The following is a 22338-nucleotide window of genomic DNA, read 5'->3' as shown; positions in this document are numbered from 1 at the left end:
CTGATGCAGCTGGGGTGGGTGGTGAGTGCAGCTGGGAAGATTTGGGGTGATAACAGAGGGAAGATAACAGACGGGGGGATCACACAGGGATGATAACACGGGAGGGATCACATAGAGAGTGATAACAGGAGATCACACAGGGGGGATCACACAGGGGTTGATAAGACAGTGGGGATCACACAGTGGGGATAACACAAGGGGAATAACATGGTGGGGAATAGCACAGGGGGTGATTGATTCATTTTTCTGACCTGCAGCTCCCCTTTGCCAGGGATTCATCAGGGGGTGATACCCCTGGAAATTCAGCTCCGACTTTTACAAAGGACATAGGGAAGGATGTTAGAGGGAAACCACAGGCTGAGCATTGTGAACTGAAGGTTCCAGGTATTTCCAGTCCAAGCTGATGTCCATAGAATGGTTGGGTTGGAAGGGACATTCAGATCATCCTGTCCCACCCCTTGCCACGGGCAGGGACACCGTCTACTATCCCAGGTTGCTCCAACCTTTCCAGGGATGGAAACACTTCCAGGGATGCTGCTGTGTGCCAGTAACAATCTGTGTAGGAGACCTGCGAGCTCTCAGATCTCTTTTCTTGCATCCCTTTCCCTTTTACACAAACACAGCCAAACCCACTGCAGAGCCCGGGGTTGTCAGTTCAGGTCCCACGCTGCAGAGCAAGGCTTTGTTTTCCCCTCCTGCCTCTGGCTGCAGAAGGGCACGAGCCCTTTGTCCAAGGTTTCTCCTTCCCCTGACAAGCAGACACGCAGTGCGTGCTCCTCCTGCCTGCCAAGGGTTCAGCCCGAGCTGCAGAATCCAGGAAAAGGAGGGAACCTTGCTGCCTCCAGGACTTTGAGGCTGCTCCAGTGCAGGGAGTCTGCCCTTGAGCAGGGAGCTGGGAGGACACTGCTGTTGAGGGGAATCTCTCCCAGTCTGCAGGATTTATTATTCTTGTTAACTGTAGGATTTCAGGGGAGCTGTGGGAAAAGCCATGCTGTGAGTGGAAGGAATGTGTGCGCACATACCGTGACCCCGGCAGGTTCTGGTCCTGCTGAAAAGAAGTTTACCTTGAATTTGTTGCTGGTTTGAGTCACCCCTGGGCAGGGTGAAGCAATGCCCTGAGTGCTGTGGGACAGGACAGGCCCCCAGGAGGAGGAACAGGGACCTTGTGGTCCCACACGTGGCCTGGCCTTGCATCACTGCGGAGAGCTTGATCATCACTGGAGTGTTGTCCTTAGATTTTTCTTTTCCATACTCCATAAAATCCATTTAGTGAAGGGTAAAGTTGAGGACTTGATCAATTAAAAAACCCCAACAAAACAACCCCAAACTTTGAGTCATTTCTTTGCAAGTCTGCTTATATTTCTGTTTTCGCTCAGATTTCAGTCTGGGTGTTGGGGCAGCTGAAATTTTTCACGTCCTCATCAGCTGCAAAACCCTTCTCTGTTTTTAGCCCATCTCTGCTTGAGGAAAACACTCAAACACTTAAACAGTCTCATTCCTCTGAAGTTTTAAGATTTTGGGGGGTTTTATTGAAGAAGAAATCATGTGATTAATTGACCACTGCCCAAAGACTGATGTTCCTTTTGAAGTGATGGGTGAAGTTATTGAAGGTGGGAGCAGAATTCCGACAGAAGTTGCACGAGGTGCTTGCAGAAACAGCTTTGCACAATCAGGCCCAACGTGCTTTTGTGCAATGATTGCAAAATATTTTACAGGAATGGGGGGAAGGCCAGGGGGCCCTTTGAAACAGGAGGAAGTTGTGCTGTCAGAGGGCTGAATGTGTTAAATGGGACCAAAACCCCCCCTGGTAAATTCCATCAGCTCTGTCTCCCACCCTGAGTAATTTGTGCTTTCCCCTTCAATTAATGACAACTTAGATAAAAATAGAACCTAAATCTTCTCATCCCTAATCCAGGACCTCATCCATGGCTCCATGAGCAATGGATAATCTTGTTTTCCTCCTGTGGAAAGCAGTGGAATTTCTTTCCTCCTAACTTATTACTGGAATGTTGGAGTTTTTGAGGTGGAGGTACCTCCCCATTGCTGCAGAAGGGGCACAAAGCTACACTTCAGAACACAAATAAATAGAAATACAACGACATGCACATAAAAATACTTAATAAAATATGAATTAAACCATTCTAATCTCTAATTTATGGTTGAGAAGTGTCAGATCCATGGTTCTTTAAGGAACCTTCTTTGATAAATGTAGGAATATTGGGGGGACCAACAATAAAACAACAAAAAAAATTTAAAACAAACCCAGAGAAGTCAGCCTTGTCTCCTCTTTGCCTGATTATTCCCTTAAACCCCTTTGCCTTCTTGATGCTGCCACTCAGCTGGACATAATCTCCTTGGATGGGCTTTAATGTCCCTCCCAACCCAACCCTTTCCATGGAAATCCTGGTTAAAACCCAGGTGCCAACGAGAGGAGAAATGTTCTCTCAGAGACATCTGCTCCTGAGGCCTGGGCAGCACAATTATTGCTTCTGTCTTGCAATCTTCAGATCTAACCAAGGTGGGATTGATAAACAGGGTTTGTGCCAGGGCAGGGAGCTCAGCTCCTGCAGACAGAGGTGTCTCCCCAGGAGTGGATCCCAGATGAAAACTCAATAAATTGGTGTTGTAGAAAGGTGGTGAGAATCACAGTTTGTATTAATTGCTGTCAGCAGGAAATTATTAAATACGAATATCTGTGTTTGCTTTGCCAGGCTGGTACCGAGGATACACACTCCGAAATAAATCCAAGAAGGTACGACCTCACTTCTGGGTGACTCCCATTTTAATTTCACACCTTGCCAGACCCCATCTGGTGCTGAAAACTCCTGCATTTCTTGTCTTAACCTCAGGCAGGACTCCTGGCCACAGTGTCCTGTCCTCAGGGACAGAAATCAGTGACCTTGAGCTGAAAGTTCAGAGCCATGTGTTGGGAATTCCTCCACTGGAAGCATGAGGAATGCAGTTGGAACTTCCAAAATTACCTGTTCCCATCTCCATACAGGAGTTTATTGCTTTATCACGATGCTCTGGGACCTGTGCACATCCAGCATTAATTATATTTAATGGGAATATCAGAGTTTTGACTGGAAAATATTCCAGAAATGACACATCCCTGGCTCTCAGGCAAGCTGCTGGAGCTTGGGCTGGAAGCTGCCTGGAAATGCAGGTTCCCCCAGGAGTGCTGGCACCTCTCCTGTGTAACATCCCCCACAGCCTCTGCTTTCAGGGGTAAGGAGGAGAGAAAAGGGGACAGAAGAGGATTCCAGCATTTCCAGAAGGTTTCTCTGTAACAACAAAAATTTGGGAATTTCTGCAGATGCTGGTGGAGGGAGCTTTTCTAGGGAGCACAGGGTAGCCTGACAGAGGACTCCAGGAATATTTCATGGCAACGACTGATAATTTTCAGGATTTTCCAGCATTTCCTGCAGGGTCATGAGGGTCATTGGAGTAAAACAAGGAATCAGATTCTCTTGAGTTGCCAATGTGGAACTTGCTGCTCCTCCCTGTCCTTTTTTTCCTGGAATACTGGGACATTTCTTACTCCTTTCCCCTGTTTTTTGTTAAATATCTTCTTGTCACATCCTATCCCACAGTAGGATTGATTTATTTAATTTCTCTCTTTATTTTTAGGGCATTTTCCCAGAAACTTACATCCATTTGAAAGAGGCCATCGTGAAGGACCGGGGGTAGGTTGGCACTTCTTTGGCAGCAAAACCCAGGGAATTTCATTCCATTTAAACCCCAGAAGAACCAATTTAAATAGCTGTGGCTGTCACAAACCCAGGGTGTACCTTCTGAGCTGCATGATTCCATTTTTCAGAGAACTGAGCAGGCAGAGCAGACGGGAGTAGGGGCAGCAGGAGATGATTTGCAGAGTTAAGGAAGCTCTGCTGGACAAGTCCGTGGTGGGGAGTTCAGTCCAGCTCCATCCAGCTCTCCTGGGGACTCCTGCAAGTCATAACACACTCCTGCTGGCAGCCAAGGCCCAGCAGGAGCGTGGATTCCTTCCTGTCTTGGAAAACACTGGAGGAAATGACTCCTCCTTGGATTCCTTGAGCTGGGTCTGTGCTCATTAACTGAGAGCAAAAGAGCGGCTGCAAAGGAAGGAACTTTATAAAACACTTCTTTTTCAACTGTTATTATCACGTAACTGTTACCATTGCAAGTGGGGATTCTTCCAAACTTTGTGCTGGGTTTGGAACAGATCCACTGGGAGTAAGAGGAGTGAGAGGAGCTTGCAGCATTTTGCATTAAAAATGGATGATGAATGTGGATGCGTGTGCTGGGAACAGCTTAAGGGTCTCGACAGCATGTGTGAGTGAATTGTGTGAACATCAACTCCTCTGGAACTTCCATTTCTACGTTTATCAGAAAAGGGTGTTTTCCATTCAGTTTTAACCCTGAGTGTGAAACCTTTCCCTGGTTGTGTCCCTTCTCTCCCCAGGCAGCACGAGACAGTGATTCCCAGTGAGCTGCCCCTCGGCCAGGAGCTGACGGCCACGCTGCGGGAGTGGGCAGTGATCTGGCACAAGCTGTACGTGGTGAGTGCCCAGGGCTGTGTGCTGGGGAGAGCAGAGGGCTGGGTCTGTGCAGGGGAGAGCCCAGGGCTGGGTCTGTGAGGGGAGAGCCCAGGGGCTGTGTGTGTGCAGGTGAGTGCCCAGGGCTGTGTCTGTGCAGGTGAGTGCCCAGGGCTGTGTGTGTGCAGGTGAGTGCCCAGGGCTGTGTCTGTGCAGGTGAGTGCCCAGGGCTCTGTGTGTGCAGGTGAGAGCCCAGGGGCTGTGTCTGTGCAGGTGAGCTCAGCCTGGGGCTGTGTCTGTGCAGGTGAGCTCAGCCTGGGCTCTGCAGGGCGCTCTGTGCCTCTGCCTGGCAGAGCTGAGTGATGCAATGGGGGGCTCTGGGTGTGCAGATGTGGGATCTGGCACTGGGAGGGTGACACTGTGGGTGACGCTGCCCTGGGGCAGCAGGGCCTGGCCCAGGTCGGTCACCCTGGCACCCTGTCAGGGCTGGCTGGCAGGCCCAGCTCATCTGGAAATCCAGGCTCTGCCCTGCCTGTGGTGTGCCAGCTCTGAATGAGGGCAGGAAAACCCAGCTGGGCACAGATGTGGGGCTTGGACACAGCTGTGGGCAGGGGTGAGCTCTGCTGGGCTGGGAGTGCTGTGGGAGCTCCATGGCCTGGCTGATCCCCACCCAGAGAGTCCCTGGGGAGCAGAACAGGGGAAGGGACAGAACCAGGGGTGTCTTGTGGGGGGAGATGTGATTGTCAAAAACCACATCATGGAATGTCCTGAGCTGGAAGGGATCGCTGATCCAGCCCCAAGCCCTGCACAGCCACCGCAAATCCCACCCTGGGCATCCCTGGAGCGGGGCCCAAAGGCTCCTGGGGCTCTGCAGCCTCGGGGCTGTGCCCATTCCCTGGGCAGTGCCAGCCCCTCTGAGGCAAAAACACTTCCCCAAACCCCAGCCTGACCCTCCCTGGCACAGCCCCAGCCATCCCTGGGTCCTGTCCCTGCCCCACAGAAGGAATGCCTCGGCTGCTCCAAGGCCTGCGTGCCTGGGGCTCTCAGCAGGGTGGGGAAGGAGCTCTCGTGCCCTAAAGCCTGAGCAGAGTCACCCCGGCAGTGGCACCAGCCTGGCACTGCAGGGGTCTCAGGACTGTCCTGCAGCAGGTGCTTCTTGCTCAAAGAAATAAGTCCACAGGGAGTTGCTTTGTTTTAAAGGCACGTTAAAGAGTCAAATTTGATTTTCCTCTGAGCAGTAACGAGTTCAGCCTGCACAAAATGTGCTCCAATACTTTAATTAAGAAGAGGGAGTGAGTTTAAATGAGCTCTAATCACCCAGTGCACCCAGAGCAAGTTTTCCTATTGGAAATTTCACCAGGCCACAAATAAGTTGTGTTTGTGTGCCACGAAACCACAAGAATTTGTTCCACCCTCTCAGTTTAATGAGAAGCTCTACGTGATGGTATTACTGTGTGAAAAGAGAGTTTTGTTCCTGGCATTTTTTATTTCTGAATAACTTTCAGATCCCAGCCTCAGAATCTGGTTTTTTTTAACAAGAAGAAATCTTTCATGTTCCTCTGCTTAACCACTATGAGTCTTAAAATAGGTTTGGAAAATGTTGTGGTTTAAAATGGATTGGAGTTTATTTTATTTTCCCTGTAGTATGTATTAAAAGAATTTTTTTTTAAAAGCTAAAGGAGGAAGGAGACATTTGAGGAGAAAAAGGAAACATGAGGGGATTTTTTATTTTGGCAGCATTTAATTTCACTTCTTTAATTTCTGTGGGTTTCATTGCAGCAGTGGCTTTATCTCCACTGCAAAATAAATACAAAACTGGGGAGAGTTTTTAATTGGTTTAATAGGAATTAGCTGTGGAGATAACTCAGGTCAAATTGAGGTCTGCTCTGGAAATTCACACAAATTGCCTTTTCTTTGCAAATTTTTTTATACAAGAACATGGGGAGTTTGTTTTGTTTATGAAATATATCTCAAATATCCTTTCTGTAGAGCTAAAAACTCAGGCAGCCCCCGTCAGCACCTTGGTGTTCACCCAAACCAAAGGGAGGATTGTTTTCATACCTTTAAATTTGAGGGAAATACGAGTAGTTGATATCATTCCTGTTCATTGCAGAGATGAGAATGGGAGATAATTGCAATTAGGTTCTTTTTGTGCTGGGTGGGAGCAGGGGTTTGCAGCTCACCATGAACAGCTCCAGCCCCCGTGAGCACCAGAAGGTGGCCCTGGCTGTAGAGGGGATGTGACCCAAACTCAGCTCCTGGGCTTTGGGCTCTCAAACCCCAGGGAAGGCTCTTAATGCTAAACCAGGCACTGAATTAGGCTGGAATTTCTCCTTTGGAGCTGAATAACCTCATCACTGTGCCAGTAACTCAAATCTGTGGCACTTCCTTGTGAAAAGGGTCAGAATCCTCCTAGGAGCTGCCCCTCTGAGGTGGCAGAGAGAGGGAAGCCTGGGTTCTCTTTTTAATGGGTTAAATGTTCTCCCTAACACTTTAAAAGCTTGTTTACTTATCTATGCAGGGTGGGTTACCACATATCCATGTTTAATTACATCCTTGGAGGTGCAGGAACAAGGTGTGGGGATGGGACTGATTTTATGGGGGTGGAACCAGTGAAGGGCATGGGAAGTGTTTTCATTAGTTGGAGATGGTAACAGAAGGAATGGCAGGAGGGGACTCTTCACCAGGCAGGTTTTGTTCAGTGTCCTTGTTCAGTTGTGGTCTTTTACCATCATTTCTCTGTCCTCTTGATAAAAAACCTCCATCAGAGCAGTCTGGAAGTGCTGGAAATCACCAGAGGTCTGTTTTTAGTGGGTGAGGTTTTTCTGAAATAATGTCCCAGGGAAAGGTAAAGCCCTTAAAGACACTTAAAGATCTTAAAGGCACTTAAACCTTGGCAGTGCCAAGTGCTGCAGAATTTACTGCATGGCTCTGATCTCGTGGTGTCACAAAGTGCCAGGTATTTTTAGTTGTATAAAACTTGTGTGGTTCTGCAGCTGCACACATTTCAGAAGGGTTGCTGAGCTAAGGTTCCCAAGTTTTCCTTTATTAAAATTTGTTTTTTTTTTTTTTTTTTTTTTTTGTCTCAGAACAACAAAACCACGCAGTTCAGGCACGTCCAGCAGCTCACCTACAGCCTGATAGAGTGGAGATCCCAAATCCTCTCCGGGACCCTGCCCAAGGATGAACTGGCTGAGCTCAAGAAAAAAGTCACTGCCAAGATTGACTATGGCAACAGGTGAGCTCCAAACTCCACCTGGAGGGCAGAGGAGGCTCCCAAACCCCAGGGAAGGCTCCTAATGCAAAAGCAGGCACTGAATTAGGCTGACATGAGGTGAAATGGCAGCTTTGAGTCCCTGTGACAGCATGGCCACCTGGCAGGTGGACATGGAGCCGTTGGTTCTTGGTGTGCCACAGATCTCTGTGCCTTGGCAGGACTTCTCCTCTCTTAATTCTGCACAAATCCTGGCACAGGGTGGCCTTTCCCTCGGAGCACAGTGTGTGCCTGGGTCTGGATGTGGTGGGGAAATGCTCTGCTTTATCAGCAGCTGAGGGGCAGGACTCCACAGACAGCCCAGCCCTCAGTGGTTTGCAGCCTCCTGGACTCATTTATCTGCCTGTCAGCTGTGATTCAGGTCCAGTAAGTGAATGAAGAAGAAGCTTATGGCAAAGAATAACAATCATCTGCAGTCTGTGAGCTTGGTAGATACTCATCCACCTTTGAACCGAAGCCATTTAAGCAGGAATGAGGGAGGTGTCACCTTAGGATGAGTTACCTGACAATTGCTTCTCCTTTTAATGGTAAAATGGGAGGGAGGAGTGTTTTGAGGCAGGAAAACCAGCAGTGAGTGAGGTTATTCCAAGGAGTGGGATGTTGAGCACTGGCAGCAGGGGCAGTGATTTGATCTTGGCTGCTCCCACATTCTGGCTCTTTTTTTGTCTCCTGGGGCTGTCCAGGATCCTGGGTCTGGACCTGGTTGTCCGAGATGACAACGGGAACATCCTGGACCCAGATGAAACCAGCACAATCTCCCTCTTCAAGGCCCATGAAACTGCATCCAAGAGGATTGATGAGAGGATCCAGGAGGAGAAGGTACCTCTGGCGTTCCTGGTTTGCCCTCTTCAGTCTCTGTGCCCACTGAGGTTTTATATTCCTCTTAATGTTGTGCTCCCCTGGCAGCAGAACTAAATCTCCTGTGTTTGTTCATAGTGGAAATATAAAATATAATGGAAATATGGAATTCTTTGCAGTCCCTGCAGCAGAGTTTGGACCTCCGGGGACAGCCAATATTCAACTCCACACACACTTACAGCCTCTATGTGAACTTCAAGAACTTTGTCTGCAACATTGGGGAAGATGCAGAGCTGCTGATGAGCCTCTATGACCCTGACCTCTCCAAATTCATCAGGTAGGGGCTTTTTTTTTTGGAAATTCTTAAGCAATTTAGTCATCAGGGTGATCATTCGTGGAAGTCAGCGGGTTAGAAAGGGAGATCCAGCAGATGTTTTCCAGTTCTGTTGGTTGCTGCCCCAGTGGGGGAAAATTAATTCCAATTACTTTGGAATGAATTTCAGAGAGATAGGAAGTCCAGGCATTGTCCCTCCTAAAGCTGGGTATTTGTTTGATCCCACACTGACTTTTTATATTCTTAACTTTCCCTGCTGTGGCTGCAAGCCTTGGTTAAGCATTTTATTAATTGTTTCCCAGTAAATAATGGATTTAAATGATTGCTATCCAGTCAGTGCCAGTTCTCATCTGAAGAGCTGGGAGGATATGAGGAGCTTTATCAGGGAGGCAGTTCTGTGTCAGGAACACTCTGTGTCCATCACTGCAGTTATCAGGTGTGGCCATGCAGTGGGAATTGTCCAGGGAAGCAGCTGCCAGGGCTCACCCCATCCTGCCTCCATTGAGTGAGTCACTTCAGAGACATTTTGGGATAAAAGATTGGTCAAATATTCCTAAAATGCCAAAATGCTGTTGGGCTTCTGCCAGGCAATGAAGATGGCAGGTGTTGATTTGTTAGAATTTACTTTTTCTCCCTCTCTTTGCAGTGAAAATTACCTGGTTCGTTGGGGCAGCAATGGGATGCCTAAAGAAATTGAGAAACTGAACAACCTCCAAGCAGTGTTTACTGTAAGTTCAGAGAAGCCCAGAATGGGACCTGAATCCCATCCAGTGCCACCCCTGCCATGGGCAGGGACAGCTCCCACTGTCCCAGGGTGCCCCAGCCTGGTCTTGGACACTTCCAGGGATTGAGGGGCAGCTTCTCTGGGAATTCCATCCCAGCCTCTCCCCACCCTCACAGGGGAGGATTTCTCCCAGTATCCCATCTCTCCCTGCCCTCTGGGCCCTGTGTCCTGGCACTATCAGTGTGTCCCTGCCCCTCGTGGTCTCCCTCCAGATCCAGAGGGCCACCATTCTTACCTGTGTAGAACCCAACAAAGCCCTTCGTGTGGCATTCACATTCTCTGAACAGAGAGAGCCATGATTCTCTCTCCCAGGATTTTTCCTGGGGAAGGCAGTGAGAAGCTCAGAGAAGAGAAAACAATTCTTATCTTTATTCACTGCTCCTGTTGTTTGGCACATGTGGAATGTGTTATGGAGACTGTTTACCCAAAGTGATTTGGTTACTGGACACTGGCGAAGGTTGTTTTGTTTCCTTGGCCACTTGGGTCAAAGCTGTGTCCTGGCTGCCTCACACAGTCATGGGTTTTTCTTTAGTATCTCCTTAGTTTATTATCTCATTAGTATGTAATTTAGTATAGTATTAGTGTAATACAGTATAGCTTAATCAGGCAATTGTTCAGCCTTCTGAAATCATGGAGTCAGAGCACATTTTTCCCTGGCTGGGGCATTGCCTGCTTCTACTACACCCTCCCTTCTTCCCTCCCTCCCTCCCTCCCTCTCTCCTTCTTTCTTCTTTTCCACTCAGGACATTGATGGCAGTAGATGTGAACTCTTTTTCAGGACTTGAGCAGCTCTGACCTGATCAGGCCCCGGATCAGCCTGGTGTGCCAGATCGTGCGGGTGGGGCACATGGAGCTGAAGGATGGCAAGAAGCACACCTGCGGGCTCCGCAGGCCCTTCGGCGTGGCAGGTGGGCACTGCCCCCCGGGGCACCAGAAACCCCTGGGGGGACGGGGACACGGGGCTGGGAGCTGGCAGCTGTGTGCTGTAGGTGCCAGCACAGCCTGGGAGCTGCCAGGGCCAGCAGCTCTGCTCCAGGGAGGATGAATTGTCCCTGTGAGACCTTTCATGAAGGGGGTAGCTGGAGATCCAGCACTGTCACTGCTCACTTTGTCACCTCCCACAGAGATAGCAGGCTGCCAGGCTGCAGCACACTCCTCAGGGCCTTAGCAGGGTGGGATTTGCTCCTCAGGACTCACAGGATAAAGCTGGAGGTTTAAAGGAACTTGGGTGAACCAGACTGACAATTCTTATTGTATTCCTGGGATTTCTTGTGAAGGGGCTTGCTTGAAATCCTTGGTGGAAATCAATTTCCAAGAAAGCAGCATTTGAATATAAGTGGAATTCCTCTGCCAGTCCCACCTGTTTTTTCTCAGAGAGTGTATTTTATATAAGAGTATTTTATCAGGGTGTATTCAGTATATTCACACTGAACGTGTGTGAATATATATTGAATATTGAATATATTGTGTGTGAATATATATGTGTTCAATATAGTCACACTGTCAGCTATGGGCTGACATGCACATCAATGTAAATGTGCTTTTTGAAAAGTTAAAATGAGAGTGATGCCCTCCATTCTGTCACAGAATCCCAGATTTTTTGGGGGTTGGAAATAACCTTAATCCCATCCAGTTCCACCCCTGCCATGGCCAGGACTCCTTCCACTACCCCAGGTCGCTCAGAGCCCTCATTTTGAGTGACACTGGCCCAAAGTAACCCCTTGTTGTTTCCATTTTGAGAGGGCAAAGCTCTCCCTGGGTTCTTGGCAGCTCTGAGTGACACTCTGCTGTCGTTGCAGTGATGGACATCACTGACATCATCCACGGCAAGGTGGACGACGAGGAAAAGCAGCATTTTATCCCCTTCCAGCAGTGAGTACTGGGCTCAGAGCTCACCCCACCCCTGGGCAAAGCAGGCCAGATGTGTCTGGGAGCCTGGCAGAGCCCCAGGGGCTCTGCAGATGGATCAGCTGATAGCAGCAGCAGCTCTTTGCAGGGAGAGGTTTCTGTCACCCCTTGGGAGCCTTTGTTCCCCTTGGTTTTCATGGCTCTGTCAGAGAATCAATTGCTTGGGGATTTTTGCAGTGCAGCTGGAATTTCTGGGTACCTGTGGGGTGAGGAAGAGGAGCACAGAGCAAAATAATATTGTGGGGCTGGGGGGGTGTGGCTTACAAAATTCTGGGGGGGTTGAAAGGCAGGATTTTCAGAGAGGCTGAGCAGAGACAGGTTTTTGTCCCTGCTGTGTGCACCCTCTGTGCCACTCCCTGCCCGTGTTTCCTGGTCTGGGTCAGTCATAGGGAAGGGGTTTCTCCCTCTTCCTGGGGAAGAGATTCCAGCCCCAATGAGTTCTGCATTTCTGCACAGAGAGTTAGACTTGTGTGTTTGTTCTGCCTGCTCTGACTGCTCCCTTTTTTTGGCACATTAGAGTAACAAAAATGGAGCTTGTTTGGGTAGACCCAGCCTTGTTGTTACAGCCCTAAATAGAGCAAAGCATTGGCTGCAGCCATTTGTTATTACAGTGTATTTTCAGGGGAGATTTGGGTTTGTTTCCCTGCCCTTTCAGGGCTTGGAAGGATGGCTTTCCCTTTGCAGAATAACGTTAGTCTGCTACGTGTTTTTTTTGTTGGTTTTTTTTTTTTTGGGTTTGCTTGGTTATTTTTTATTTGTTTAGGGGTTTTTATTTTGGTTTGGCTTTGGGTTTCTGTTTGTTTGGTTTGGGGTTTGTTTGTTTTTTGGTTTTTTTTACTTGTTTGTTTGATTTGTTTTTTGTTTTGTTGGTTTGGAGTTCTTTCCCATTTTTCTTCTGCTCCAACAAGGCTGAGTTCAGACCCCCAGCTGGATACCAGGGTGGGCAGCCTGGGGAGACCTCATTTCTCCCTCATTATTGGTGGTGTGGGTACAGGAGTGAAGTCAGGGTTGAGATCCAAACCTCACTAGTCTTGTTTGTGACAAGGGATGGGTTCAACCCATAGGTTTTGTCACAGCAGTCATTAATTTATAGTAACTTATATTAGTTTACCCATAGTTAATCTGCATAGGGACAGCTCTGAGGGAAACCTGAAGTCAGGGCTTCTGAGGTCAGTGTCACTTGCCTTAGGCCTGAGGGATAGACTGTGATGCATTTCCTAGTGTGAAGGTTTAAATGGATTTTGTGCAGGTGAAGGAATGAAAATCCCCATGGAATCCTTAAAAAAACCCACATTTATTTGGAAACCAGCCGGCTGTTGGCCAGCCCTCTCCTTGTATGTGGCTGGTGTCTGTCTGTCCCAATTCCTGATGCTGGTTTTGTGGTCCTCCTGCCCAGGATTGCCATGGAAACCTACATCAGGCAGCGCCAGCTGATCATGTCCCCCCTGATCACCTCCCACGTCATCGGCGAGAACGAGCCCCTCACCTCTGTCTTCAACAAAGTCATCGCTGCCAAGGAGGTCAACCACAAAGGCCAAGGTGCAGCCTGGGGGAAACCTGGCCTGGGGGAGCTCCCAGGGAATAAATGGGTGGTGAAAGTCAAGGAATCAAGGCTTAGTGGAGTTTAATCCCTTCCCAGAGCCCAGGGCATGGTGTTTGCCACGGTTCTCACTTTGTCCCTTTGTCACCCCATCACACACGGAGCTGAAATCCAGATAGAACCAGACAAAACTTCCATGAGAACAGCTCCTCCAGCTCCTCGCTTGCTTGCTAGTCATACATTTATATTGGTTTCTCTGGGTCTGGGTTGAAGACACTTGAGACTCCAGTTCGTGTTTGGACGAAGCACCAGCTGCAAGATTGTTTTAATTCTTTCTCTCAGCCTTCTCACAGCTTTTCCCAGAGCAGTTCCTGGGAAAGTGATCTGTTTCTCTGACTGAACTGTCATATCGACAGTTTTTGTTTAAAGGAGGAGGCAGCATTTGTAATCCCCTGCAGGACCCCTTGCAGGAAGGAGAACAAACGCAGCTCAAGAGGTCTCTTTAGCAATTTGCCAGTTGTTAATCAGAACCTCAATCAGAGACTGATTTAGAATGCACAGAGAAGTTTTCAACATATACCATCAAATTCTTTACAATCAAGCCTTTTTGTTCCTTCTTACAAAAATCCCTTACTAATTCTAAGACAATAACACACATTGTTAGTCTGCTCAAGGGTCGGGTAGTCTAACTTGTCAACAGCCCTTTTCCAGGAACATCAACAACTGCGTTCCTCCTCTGTGTGCAAACCAGGACTGATGTAAAACAGCACCGGGATGTGCTGGAGAGTGGCTGGGCAGAGGGAATGCTGTTTTCATCCTGTTCTCCCATGCAGGTGGCCATTGCCATAGAAGAAGTCAGTCGCTGCCACCTGAGGTTCACGTTCCGTCACCGCTCGTCGCAGGAATGTGAGTGAGGAAGGGACACCTGCAGAATCCTTAAAAAAATCACACTCCCACTGCTCCTCACACTCCCACTGAGTGTAGAACTCACATTTCTGCTGAGTCACAGTGTTACGGATTTTCTTCTTGTTCAGTTTACTTACTCCCACTTTTGTGGCAAGCAAAAAACCAAAAATCATTCACATTTTTTGCACCCAGAGTTTGGTGCTGGTTTTGTCCTGAAACTGAAATTTGGTAAGGAGCAACAGTTTCTCCCCCCAAAAGACAATGATGAATGTTTGTTATTACTTTGGCTTCTCACTGTAGGATGTTGCTTTTAATTGATTTCCCAAAATTCACTGCAAGGCTTGGTGGGCTTCTAATGATCTTCCTATAGGAGGATTTCTAATTAGGCTAATAAAAGGCTAATGAGAGAGTTAGAGCCAGAAGTTCCATCAGATCACTTCACAGCCCTGAAATGAGATCAATAATGTGAGGCTCAGGCATTGAAAGGATCTCAAAGGCACCTGGCAGTGACATGCTTCCATATCCACAGCTCACAAACCAAAATCCCAGCCAAAAATACCTATAGAATTCTGTATCAGAGGATCACTGAATTGTTAAGATCAAGGAGTCCAACTGTCAATTTGTCTATCTATCAGGGCAAAAACCACTAAAATTGTGTGTGGGAGATGTTCCAGGAGAATGTGTTTGTGTAGCTGCAGTTATCTATTAAATACAGCTGCTGGAACCAAAATCCCAGCCAAAAATACCTATAGAATTCTGTATCAGAGGATCACTGAATTGTTAAGATCAAGGAGTCCAACCATCATTGTCTATCTGTCAGGGCAAAAACCACTAAAATCGTGTGTGGGAGATGCTCCAGGAGGATGTGTTTGTGTAGCTGCAGTTACCTATTAAATACAGCTGCTGATGGGGTTAGAGGGCTGCATTTTGGATTGTGTGGACATGAATAAGACATTGCTAATGAAGATTTCTCCTGTTTTGCAGCCAGGGATAGATCTGAGAGAGCTTTTGGCATGGGCTTTGTGAAGCTGATGAATGCAGATGGGACAACGCTGCAGGATGGCAAACACAATTTGATTGTTTACAAGGTAACCTAGGCATTTCCAGCCTTGTCTCTTGTTTAACTCACCAAAACTCTCTCCTGGCTGATCTTCCAAGCAGTAGAAAGCTACAAAATGTGTGTGTTAGGTGGGCAATCCTCCTGAACTCTGTGGCTTTGGAAATAGCTCAGTTCATTTGCAGTATGGGCAGCTTATCCCTGAAACTAGGAACTCAGACAATGACAGAGATGAGAAAGTATTTCAAACCCATTCTGGCTGTCACTGTGGGACATGACCCTTCTCCCTGCTTTGTCCAACCAACAGGGTGACAACAAGAAAATGGAAGATGCCAAGAGTTATTTGACTCTTCCTTGCACCAAAACAGAGATGGAGGAGAAGGAGGCTCCCTCAGGGAAAAACCTGCACCCTCTGGCCAACTTCACCCCCACGAAGGACAGCACCAAGGACAGCTTCCAGATTGCCACTGTCATCTGCTCCACCAAACTCACCCAGAATGGTAGGGCTTGTGCTGGGGCTCTGAAATACAGAGGGCATTTTCTTCAGGCAGCTTTTTGTGTGTGGCCAGAGAGCTTCAGCTTTCATTTTGCTGCTCACGTGGCAGTGGCAGCCCCGTCCCTTGTTCAAGCTGCCGCAACAAACTCCCAGAATGTTTGTGCAGCCCCTAGAAAGCCTTTCACACAAATACTCAATCCAGACTGCCAGTGTTCACCCCAACAAGTTTGTTGGCACATGTGGAAATGTCATCTGTCAGTGATAGTGTCTGTGTTTTATCAGAATTTCAAATATTTAAGGTTAATTGCCTTTTTTCCTCTGCCTGGTAAGAGAGCAGCAGTTAGGGCTGAGCTCTCCAGGGTGATGATGTGCATTAAGGGGTCAAAATGAAGAGCAGTCTGGGCTGGTAAATGATGGGAGACTTCCAGCAGCTCTGGAAGGCTCCTGCACTGAGTTGTGCACTTGAATAAAATTCCTGGCTTGAGATACCTGCTCTTGAGTCCATAAAAAACCTGCAAAATGGTCTCTAAATGTGTTATCAGATGGCAGCCAGCTTTCCATTTATAGCAGAGCTTTGCTGTTTTGCCAAGGCAAAAGAAGCACCTAAAGATAACATTCTGTACCTCAGGGTGACTGTTCTTTGTGCACGGACTAAAAATAGCCCCCAGCCTTGCTGCAGCCCTTCAGTCAGCTGTAATTGCTGATTGCTCTCTGTGTCCTTGCAGTTGACCTGCTGGGTTTGCTGAACTGGCGCTCCAACGCCCACAACATCGCCCACAACCTCAGGAAGCTCATGGAGGTGGAAGGAGGAGAAATTGTGAAGGTATTCCCAGGGATGTGAGCCTCCTTGGTGCACACACTCTCGTGTGTCAGCCTGGTGTTGGACCCAAAAGGTGTCTGGGTAGCTGGGAGGGCAGGTCTGAGTGCTGAGGAGTGGGGGAATCATCAAATCATAGGATGGTTTGGCTTAGGAGGGACCTTAAAATCAGATTTTTCCACCCCCTGCCACACTTTCCACTGTCCCAGCTTGCTCCAGCCTGGCCTTGGACACTTGGACACCAGGGATGGGGCAGCCACAGCTCCTCTGGGAGCCTGTGCTCCACCTCTCCTTAGTGGAATTCACCAGAATTACAGAATCTGAACATTACAGGCATCAGGGAGAGGGTAGTGACTTTATTTTCCCCATTTATCTTTATGAAATTAGAAATGCATCCAAAGCCTCACTTTTCATTTTCAATGAAATTTTCATTTTCATTTTCCTTTGTGAATGAGGAGGGGCTTGCTGTGAATCTGGGAGCAGAGACAGCCCAGAGATCTCAGAGAATACTGCAGGGAGTGGACCTGAAATGGAGGAATTCCACAGAAAACAGTCTGCTGAAGGATTGAGGAGGAAGAGTCTCACCTGCAGAGAGGGGTCCCCAGAGTGAATGTGCTGGGATTTTGCAGGGTGATGGTTTTATGGGGCAGCTGAACATGAAGTTAATGTGTCACTGTGCCACTGCAGACAGGCTGAGTGCAGTGTCCTGCCTCGGGACAGGGCCGGGCTGCTTTGGAGAGCTCAGGGTTTTCATCCTGTGGGATGAAAGGGAATAGAACAGCAAAGTGGGGCCATTTAGAGCTGAGAAGATCTTCCTTACTATAGAGATGATCATGACAATCACGTGCATGAGCACAGGGCTGGGATGCCTTTTGAGATGTTTTCTAATAGACACAGGGCTGGGATCTCTGTTTGAGATGTTTTCTCATGGTCACAGGGTTGGATCCCTTTAGAGATGTTTTCTCATGGGCATAGGGCTGGGATCTCTGTTTGAGATGTTTTCTCATGGACACAGGGTTGGATCCCTTTAGAGATGTTTTCTCATGGTCACAGGGTTGGATCCCTTTAGAGATGTTTTCTCATGGGCATAGGGCTGGGATCTCTGTTTGAGATGTTTTCTCATGGTCACAGGGCTGGGATCCCTTTAGAGATGTTTTTTCATGGACTAGTTTTACAGTTCAGCCAGGCTGGAAGGGGCAGAATGATCCAACTCATTCTCCTGTGCAGGATGCCAGAAGTAGTTGCCTTTCCTCACCTTTTTACTGTTCCTTTTCCCCTCTAGTTTTTGCCAGACACCCTCGATGCACTTTTCAACATCATGATGGAAATGTCAGAAAATGAAACCTATGATTTCCTGGTGTTTGATGCCCTGGTGAGTGAATCTTCTATGGCTGCAGAGTTTTCAGCCACATTTCCAGTCTGTTCCTGGTGATTCCAATGAGCAATTGGTATTTTGCTCTAGAAAAAATGATATTTAACACTTCTTAAGGCTTTTTCAGGAGCCAGGACTGAAATGCACATCAGGTTTTTAGTAGCCACAGTAAGAAGAGTAATAAATTGCACACACACAGTGTTTAGTGACTGTTGTAACATGAATAACACTCTCTGTAGCATTAATGCTGTTGATAAAACAAAAATTATAACCCAGCAAAATAGATTAGAGACGGTTCTATTTGAGTTAGTGTGCAGCTCTGTGCATCTGTTTCCTTCTGGATTTTTGGCAGGTATTTATTATTTCTTTGATTGGAGACATCAAGTTCCAGCATTTCAACGCTGTGCTTGAGACTTACATTTACAAACACTTCAGTGCAACCCTGGCCTACGTGTGAGTATCGGTCCCAAGCCTCGGCTGTCCCCCAGCAGTGTCACTGAGGGCTTTGGGCATGAGATCACCTCTTGGTGATGTATTTCATTAGGTCATTTTTGATGATGTTAATGGGATAAAGGCAGCAGAGAGCAGAGTTCCATCCCTTCTCTTCATTCAGGAGAGAAAGAATCCTTCTTATTGCTCTTTTTGCCCTCTAAAAAATTCTATTGTGAGATTTTTTTTTTCTGTCAAAACAGACAGAAAAGACACTTCTGCCATGGATCTTGGCTTTCCAGCCCCTTGATCAAGCACCCCTCAGCCAAAGGTCATCACCCTTGTGGTAGCAGAAGTGAAAAGTTCAAACTGAGGCCAATAGGGAGGGCAAAACCAGAAACAAAACTGCTTTTCCTCTCTAAAAAATCTCCTCTTAATTTTTACTGATCCACATGAACTGGCTGTCACCCTAAAATAAACACAATTAGAAGTCCCCTTCTCCTGGAATGCCTCCTTCCTGCCCTGGCACACAGTCACTGCTTCCCCGTGGTTTCCTTTTCTCCTCCTGCTGCACTCGTGGGAATTCTCACACAGGGACAAAACCTCAGTCCCTTCCCCTGGGAACGGGGTTTGCATCTTCCTGGGCAGCTCCTTTTGGGGCAGAGGAAAAGCAGAGCAAGAGGATGGAATCTGTAGACTCTGAGCCCAAGATTTGAGAAGGAAATGGGCTGTGAGGAGGAGCCCTGTGGTGTTTCTGTGCCTGCAGTTCCTCTCTGGGGTGACGAAGCTGGACCTGCACAGGAGCTGAGCTGTGCCTGTATTGGTTCCCCTTTTTGTTTTTATTTCCAAAGGAAACTCACCAAAGTCCTGAACTGCTACGTGGGGAATGCTGAGGACTCCAGCAAGACAGAGCTGCTCTTTGCAGCCCTGAAAGCCCTGAAATACCTGTTCAGGTTCATCGTGCAGTCCCGGGTGCTGTACCTGAGGTGGGTCCAGCCCTTCCCTCCCTGGGCCTGCTCTGGGAAACCCACTGAGTTCCTTCCAGTAAATATCACCACAGCAGATATTCTTCACCAAATCCTCTGTCACTGACTGATTAAGAGGATCTTTCAGCCCTTTGTCTGTGGCTGGAACAAATAAGTTGAGCAAAATGTTAAATACCAGATTAGAAAGGAGAAAAACCTTTTAGTCCCCACTAACATGCAATAAACAGCCCATGGTAGAGCTGAAAAGGAACCAGTATTTATTTTTATAAAGTAAAACATTAATTTCCTCCTCATTTTCAGAAACTGTAAGAAACCAATACACAGATACTTCAGTCATTAGGTGAGGTGGGGGTGACATATTCTCCAGGTGGGGTAAAATCAACGGGGTTTAATTGCAGCTTCAAAAACATCTTTCCAGAGATTGACAGTGAGGGTTTGAAACCCTTTATTCATGTCCATTCTGGATTTTTTTTCCTGTTTAATACTTGGAACCCAAGCAGAATTGGCTGCAGTGGCAGCCTAAAAAGTGCAGGTTTTCTCCTATAAGAGATTCCAGCAGGAAATGACTGCAAAATCTCCAATTCCATTTTTACCGCCATGTCTTCGTGGAAGGAGGTGGCATTAAGATGTTGTTCCACAGGATGAAATCCTGTTTCAGCTGCTGGATTTCCGTGTGTAACTGGCCCTGTTCTTTGCAGTGTTTATGGGAAAAGTGAGGATGGGAATGAATTCAATGATGCAATTCGCCAGCTGTTCCTCTCCTTCAATGTCCTCATGGACCGGCCCCTGGAGGAGGCTGTCAAGATCAAGGTGAGCATAATTTCCAGGGAAAAGTAAAAAACTTTAATTAGATCAACTGGTGCAGTTGGGAAGGGGCTGGGCCAGAAAAAGGAATGAGAGAATTATCCAGGAACCCCTCCTCCTCCATCTTTCCCACTCTGCACTGCAGATCTGGGGTGGCTGGAGGCTCTTTGGATGCATAAATTTGATTTATTTGATTTAGAAACCAGTTCTCTGCAGTTGTCCCCAGATTTGCTTTTGACAAAAACTGGATTTCCCACGTGCATTTCATGTCCTTGGTTTCTTTCTTTCAGGGAGCAGCTTTAAAGTACTTGCCAAGCATCATAAATGATGTCAAACTGGTATTTGACCCTGTTGAGCTCAGGTAACTGTACTAAGCTTGTTTGTCCTCTAAACCCAGCTTATCTGGTGGGAAGAATTGTGGAAATTTGGCCAAAAACAGCCACTCTGGTTATGATCTGATGGTGCAGATCCTGTGCATGGACTCAGTGAGGTGCTTGCAGGGCTTTAAGGGAAGTCAGTGATGTTCAGAGGATTCTCTGCATCCCAATTTTTCATTCTGGGAGTGTCCAAGCTCAGGCTGGACAGGGCTTGGAACAGCCTGGGGTAGTGGGAGGTGTCCCTGCCCATGGCAGGGGTGGAGCTGGGTGATTTTAGGGTCCCTTACTACCCAAATCATTCCAGGATTCTGGGATCCTTACAGGCACCTTGAGATTTTACTGAAAAGCAAAATCTGAGGGCAGTGTTGAAACCTCATGCAAGTTTGCACCAGTTCTTGGTGAATGCTCCTGAAAAGTGGCAAAGGCTGAGCTTTGGGTTGTGTACATCCAGGAAATTCTCAGCCCCCTGGATGCCTGGTTGTGGTGCTCAGAGCTTTGCCCAGAGCTGCCCAGCCCTGTCTCCCTGTCCTGACACAAGTGATTTGCTGGGAAGCAGCAGACAGGCAGCAAACATCCATGGGATTTAATGACAGGGGATCTCGGGTTGGAGTGAGTCACTGCTCCTGCTGCAAGGGGCATCTGGAAGGAGGCTGTGCCTTTGTGCTGGGGATGTTCCAGCTTTCACCAGGGCTGCTGACTCGGTTCAGATGTCTTTTCAAACTCTTGCTTTCCCTGGGTGTGACAGCCACTGTGATTTACCTGGGAGGGCACAGAGCACTGCCTGTGTGTAGGTGTGGGATGTACCTGGTGTGTCCTGGAATAAAAGTGCCATTTAAAGAGGTTCAAGCCTGCAGTTCCTGAGCACTGCTCAGTCTTACTTTGACAGAATTCACAGAATTCTGTGACTAGGTTGGAAGAGACCTTAAAGATCATCGAGTGCAACCCATGCCCTAACACCTCAGCAGGACTTCAGGTCCTGTGCTAAATTCCTTGAAAATCAGTCAGGGCTCTGTAGTGATGTGCCTGTTGGATGGAATTCCCAGAGGAGCTGTGGCTGTCCCATCCCTCCCACGCTGGAGCATCCTGGGGCAGTGGGAGGTGGCTCTGCCATGGCAGGGGCTGCACTTGGGGAGCTTTAAGCCCCTTCCAGCCTGTTCTGGGATGCTGTGGGGCCCAGCTGCAGGGCAGTGTCTGTGTGGGTGGGTGGGCTGATGCTGGGTGGCAGTGCTGACCCTCTGCTCCCTCTGGGCTGCACACAGTGTCCTCTTCAGCAAGTTCATCCAGAGCATCCCTGACAACCAGCTGGTCCGGCAGAAGCTGAACTGCCTGACCAAGATCGTGGAGAGTGACCTGTTCAAGCAGGCTGGTGAGTGGCTTGGAAGGCTCTGGGTTCTGCCAGGGGCCACACAGCCTTCAAAATGACTTCCCGTGCCAGTCATCAGGGGCAATCCACTGTTAAATGCAACTCTAGAAACATTCCTTGCCACAGAAGAACTGAGTTTTTTTGCTGCCCAGTCTTTATACAATGCCCAGTAAGGGGGATCCTGACCCAGGGTGGTGATTCAGAAGGAGGGAGAAGCTGAGTGTGCTGTTTGATGGAATATACACAATTTATAAATTAATGGATGGGGTTAGATGGGATATTGGGAAGGAATTTCTCCCTGTGGGGGTGGGCAGGGCCTGGGATGGAATTCCCAGAGCCGCTGGGGCTGCCCCTGGATTCCTGGAAGTGTCCAAGCACCCTGGGCCAGTGGGAGGTGTCCTTGCCCATGGCAGGGGTGGGATGAGATTCTCCTTTTGGTCCCTTCAACCCAACCTATTCTGGGATTCCATTATTCAAATTACAGATCATTTATGACTCTCTAGTCTGCTTGTTGTAACTCCAGGGGCTTTAAGCAGGTTCTGATGGAATCAGGAGCAGGGCACTGCTGTGAGGTGC

At 48.0% G+C, this 22338-nt stretch overlaps 1 protein-coding gene across 1 annotated transcript in view; it reads left to right on the top strand.

The window, feature by feature from the left end:
- DOCK5 (dedicator of cytokinesis 5) overlaps positions 1–22338 on the top strand; it is an 81033-nt gene that overhangs the window by 19151 nt on the left and 39544 nt on the right. The window contains 20 exon segments of the mRNA XM_039698364.1: positions 2712–2752; positions 3631–3686; positions 4445–4541; positions 7607–7755; positions 8475–8610; positions 8769–8926; positions 9570–9651; positions 10486–10615; positions 11507–11579; positions 13012–13405; positions 13923–14061; positions 15046–15149; positions 15426–15618; positions 16340–16437; positions 17714–17803; positions 18156–18256; positions 19084–19218; positions 19917–20028; positions 20313–20383; positions 21659–21765. Coding sequence (XP_039554298.1) covers positions 2712–2752; positions 3631–3686; positions 4445–4541; positions 7607–7755; positions 8475–8610; positions 8769–8926; positions 9570–9651; positions 10486–10615; positions 11507–11579; positions 13012–13405; positions 13923–14061; positions 15046–15149; positions 15426–15618; positions 16340–16437; positions 17714–17803; positions 18156–18256; positions 19084–19218; positions 19917–20028; positions 20313–20383; positions 21659–21765 — 2466 coding nt within the window.

The sequence above is a fragment of the Passer montanus genome, unplaced genomic scaffold (assembly GCF_014805655.1).
Source record: "Passer montanus isolate IOZ18808 unplaced genomic scaffold, ASM1480565v1 scaffold123, whole genome shotgun sequence".
Taxonomy (NCBI): Eukaryota; Metazoa; Chordata; class Aves; order Passeriformes; family Passeridae; genus Passer; species Passer montanus.
This window is presented reverse-complemented; position numbering and strand designations above follow the sequence as displayed.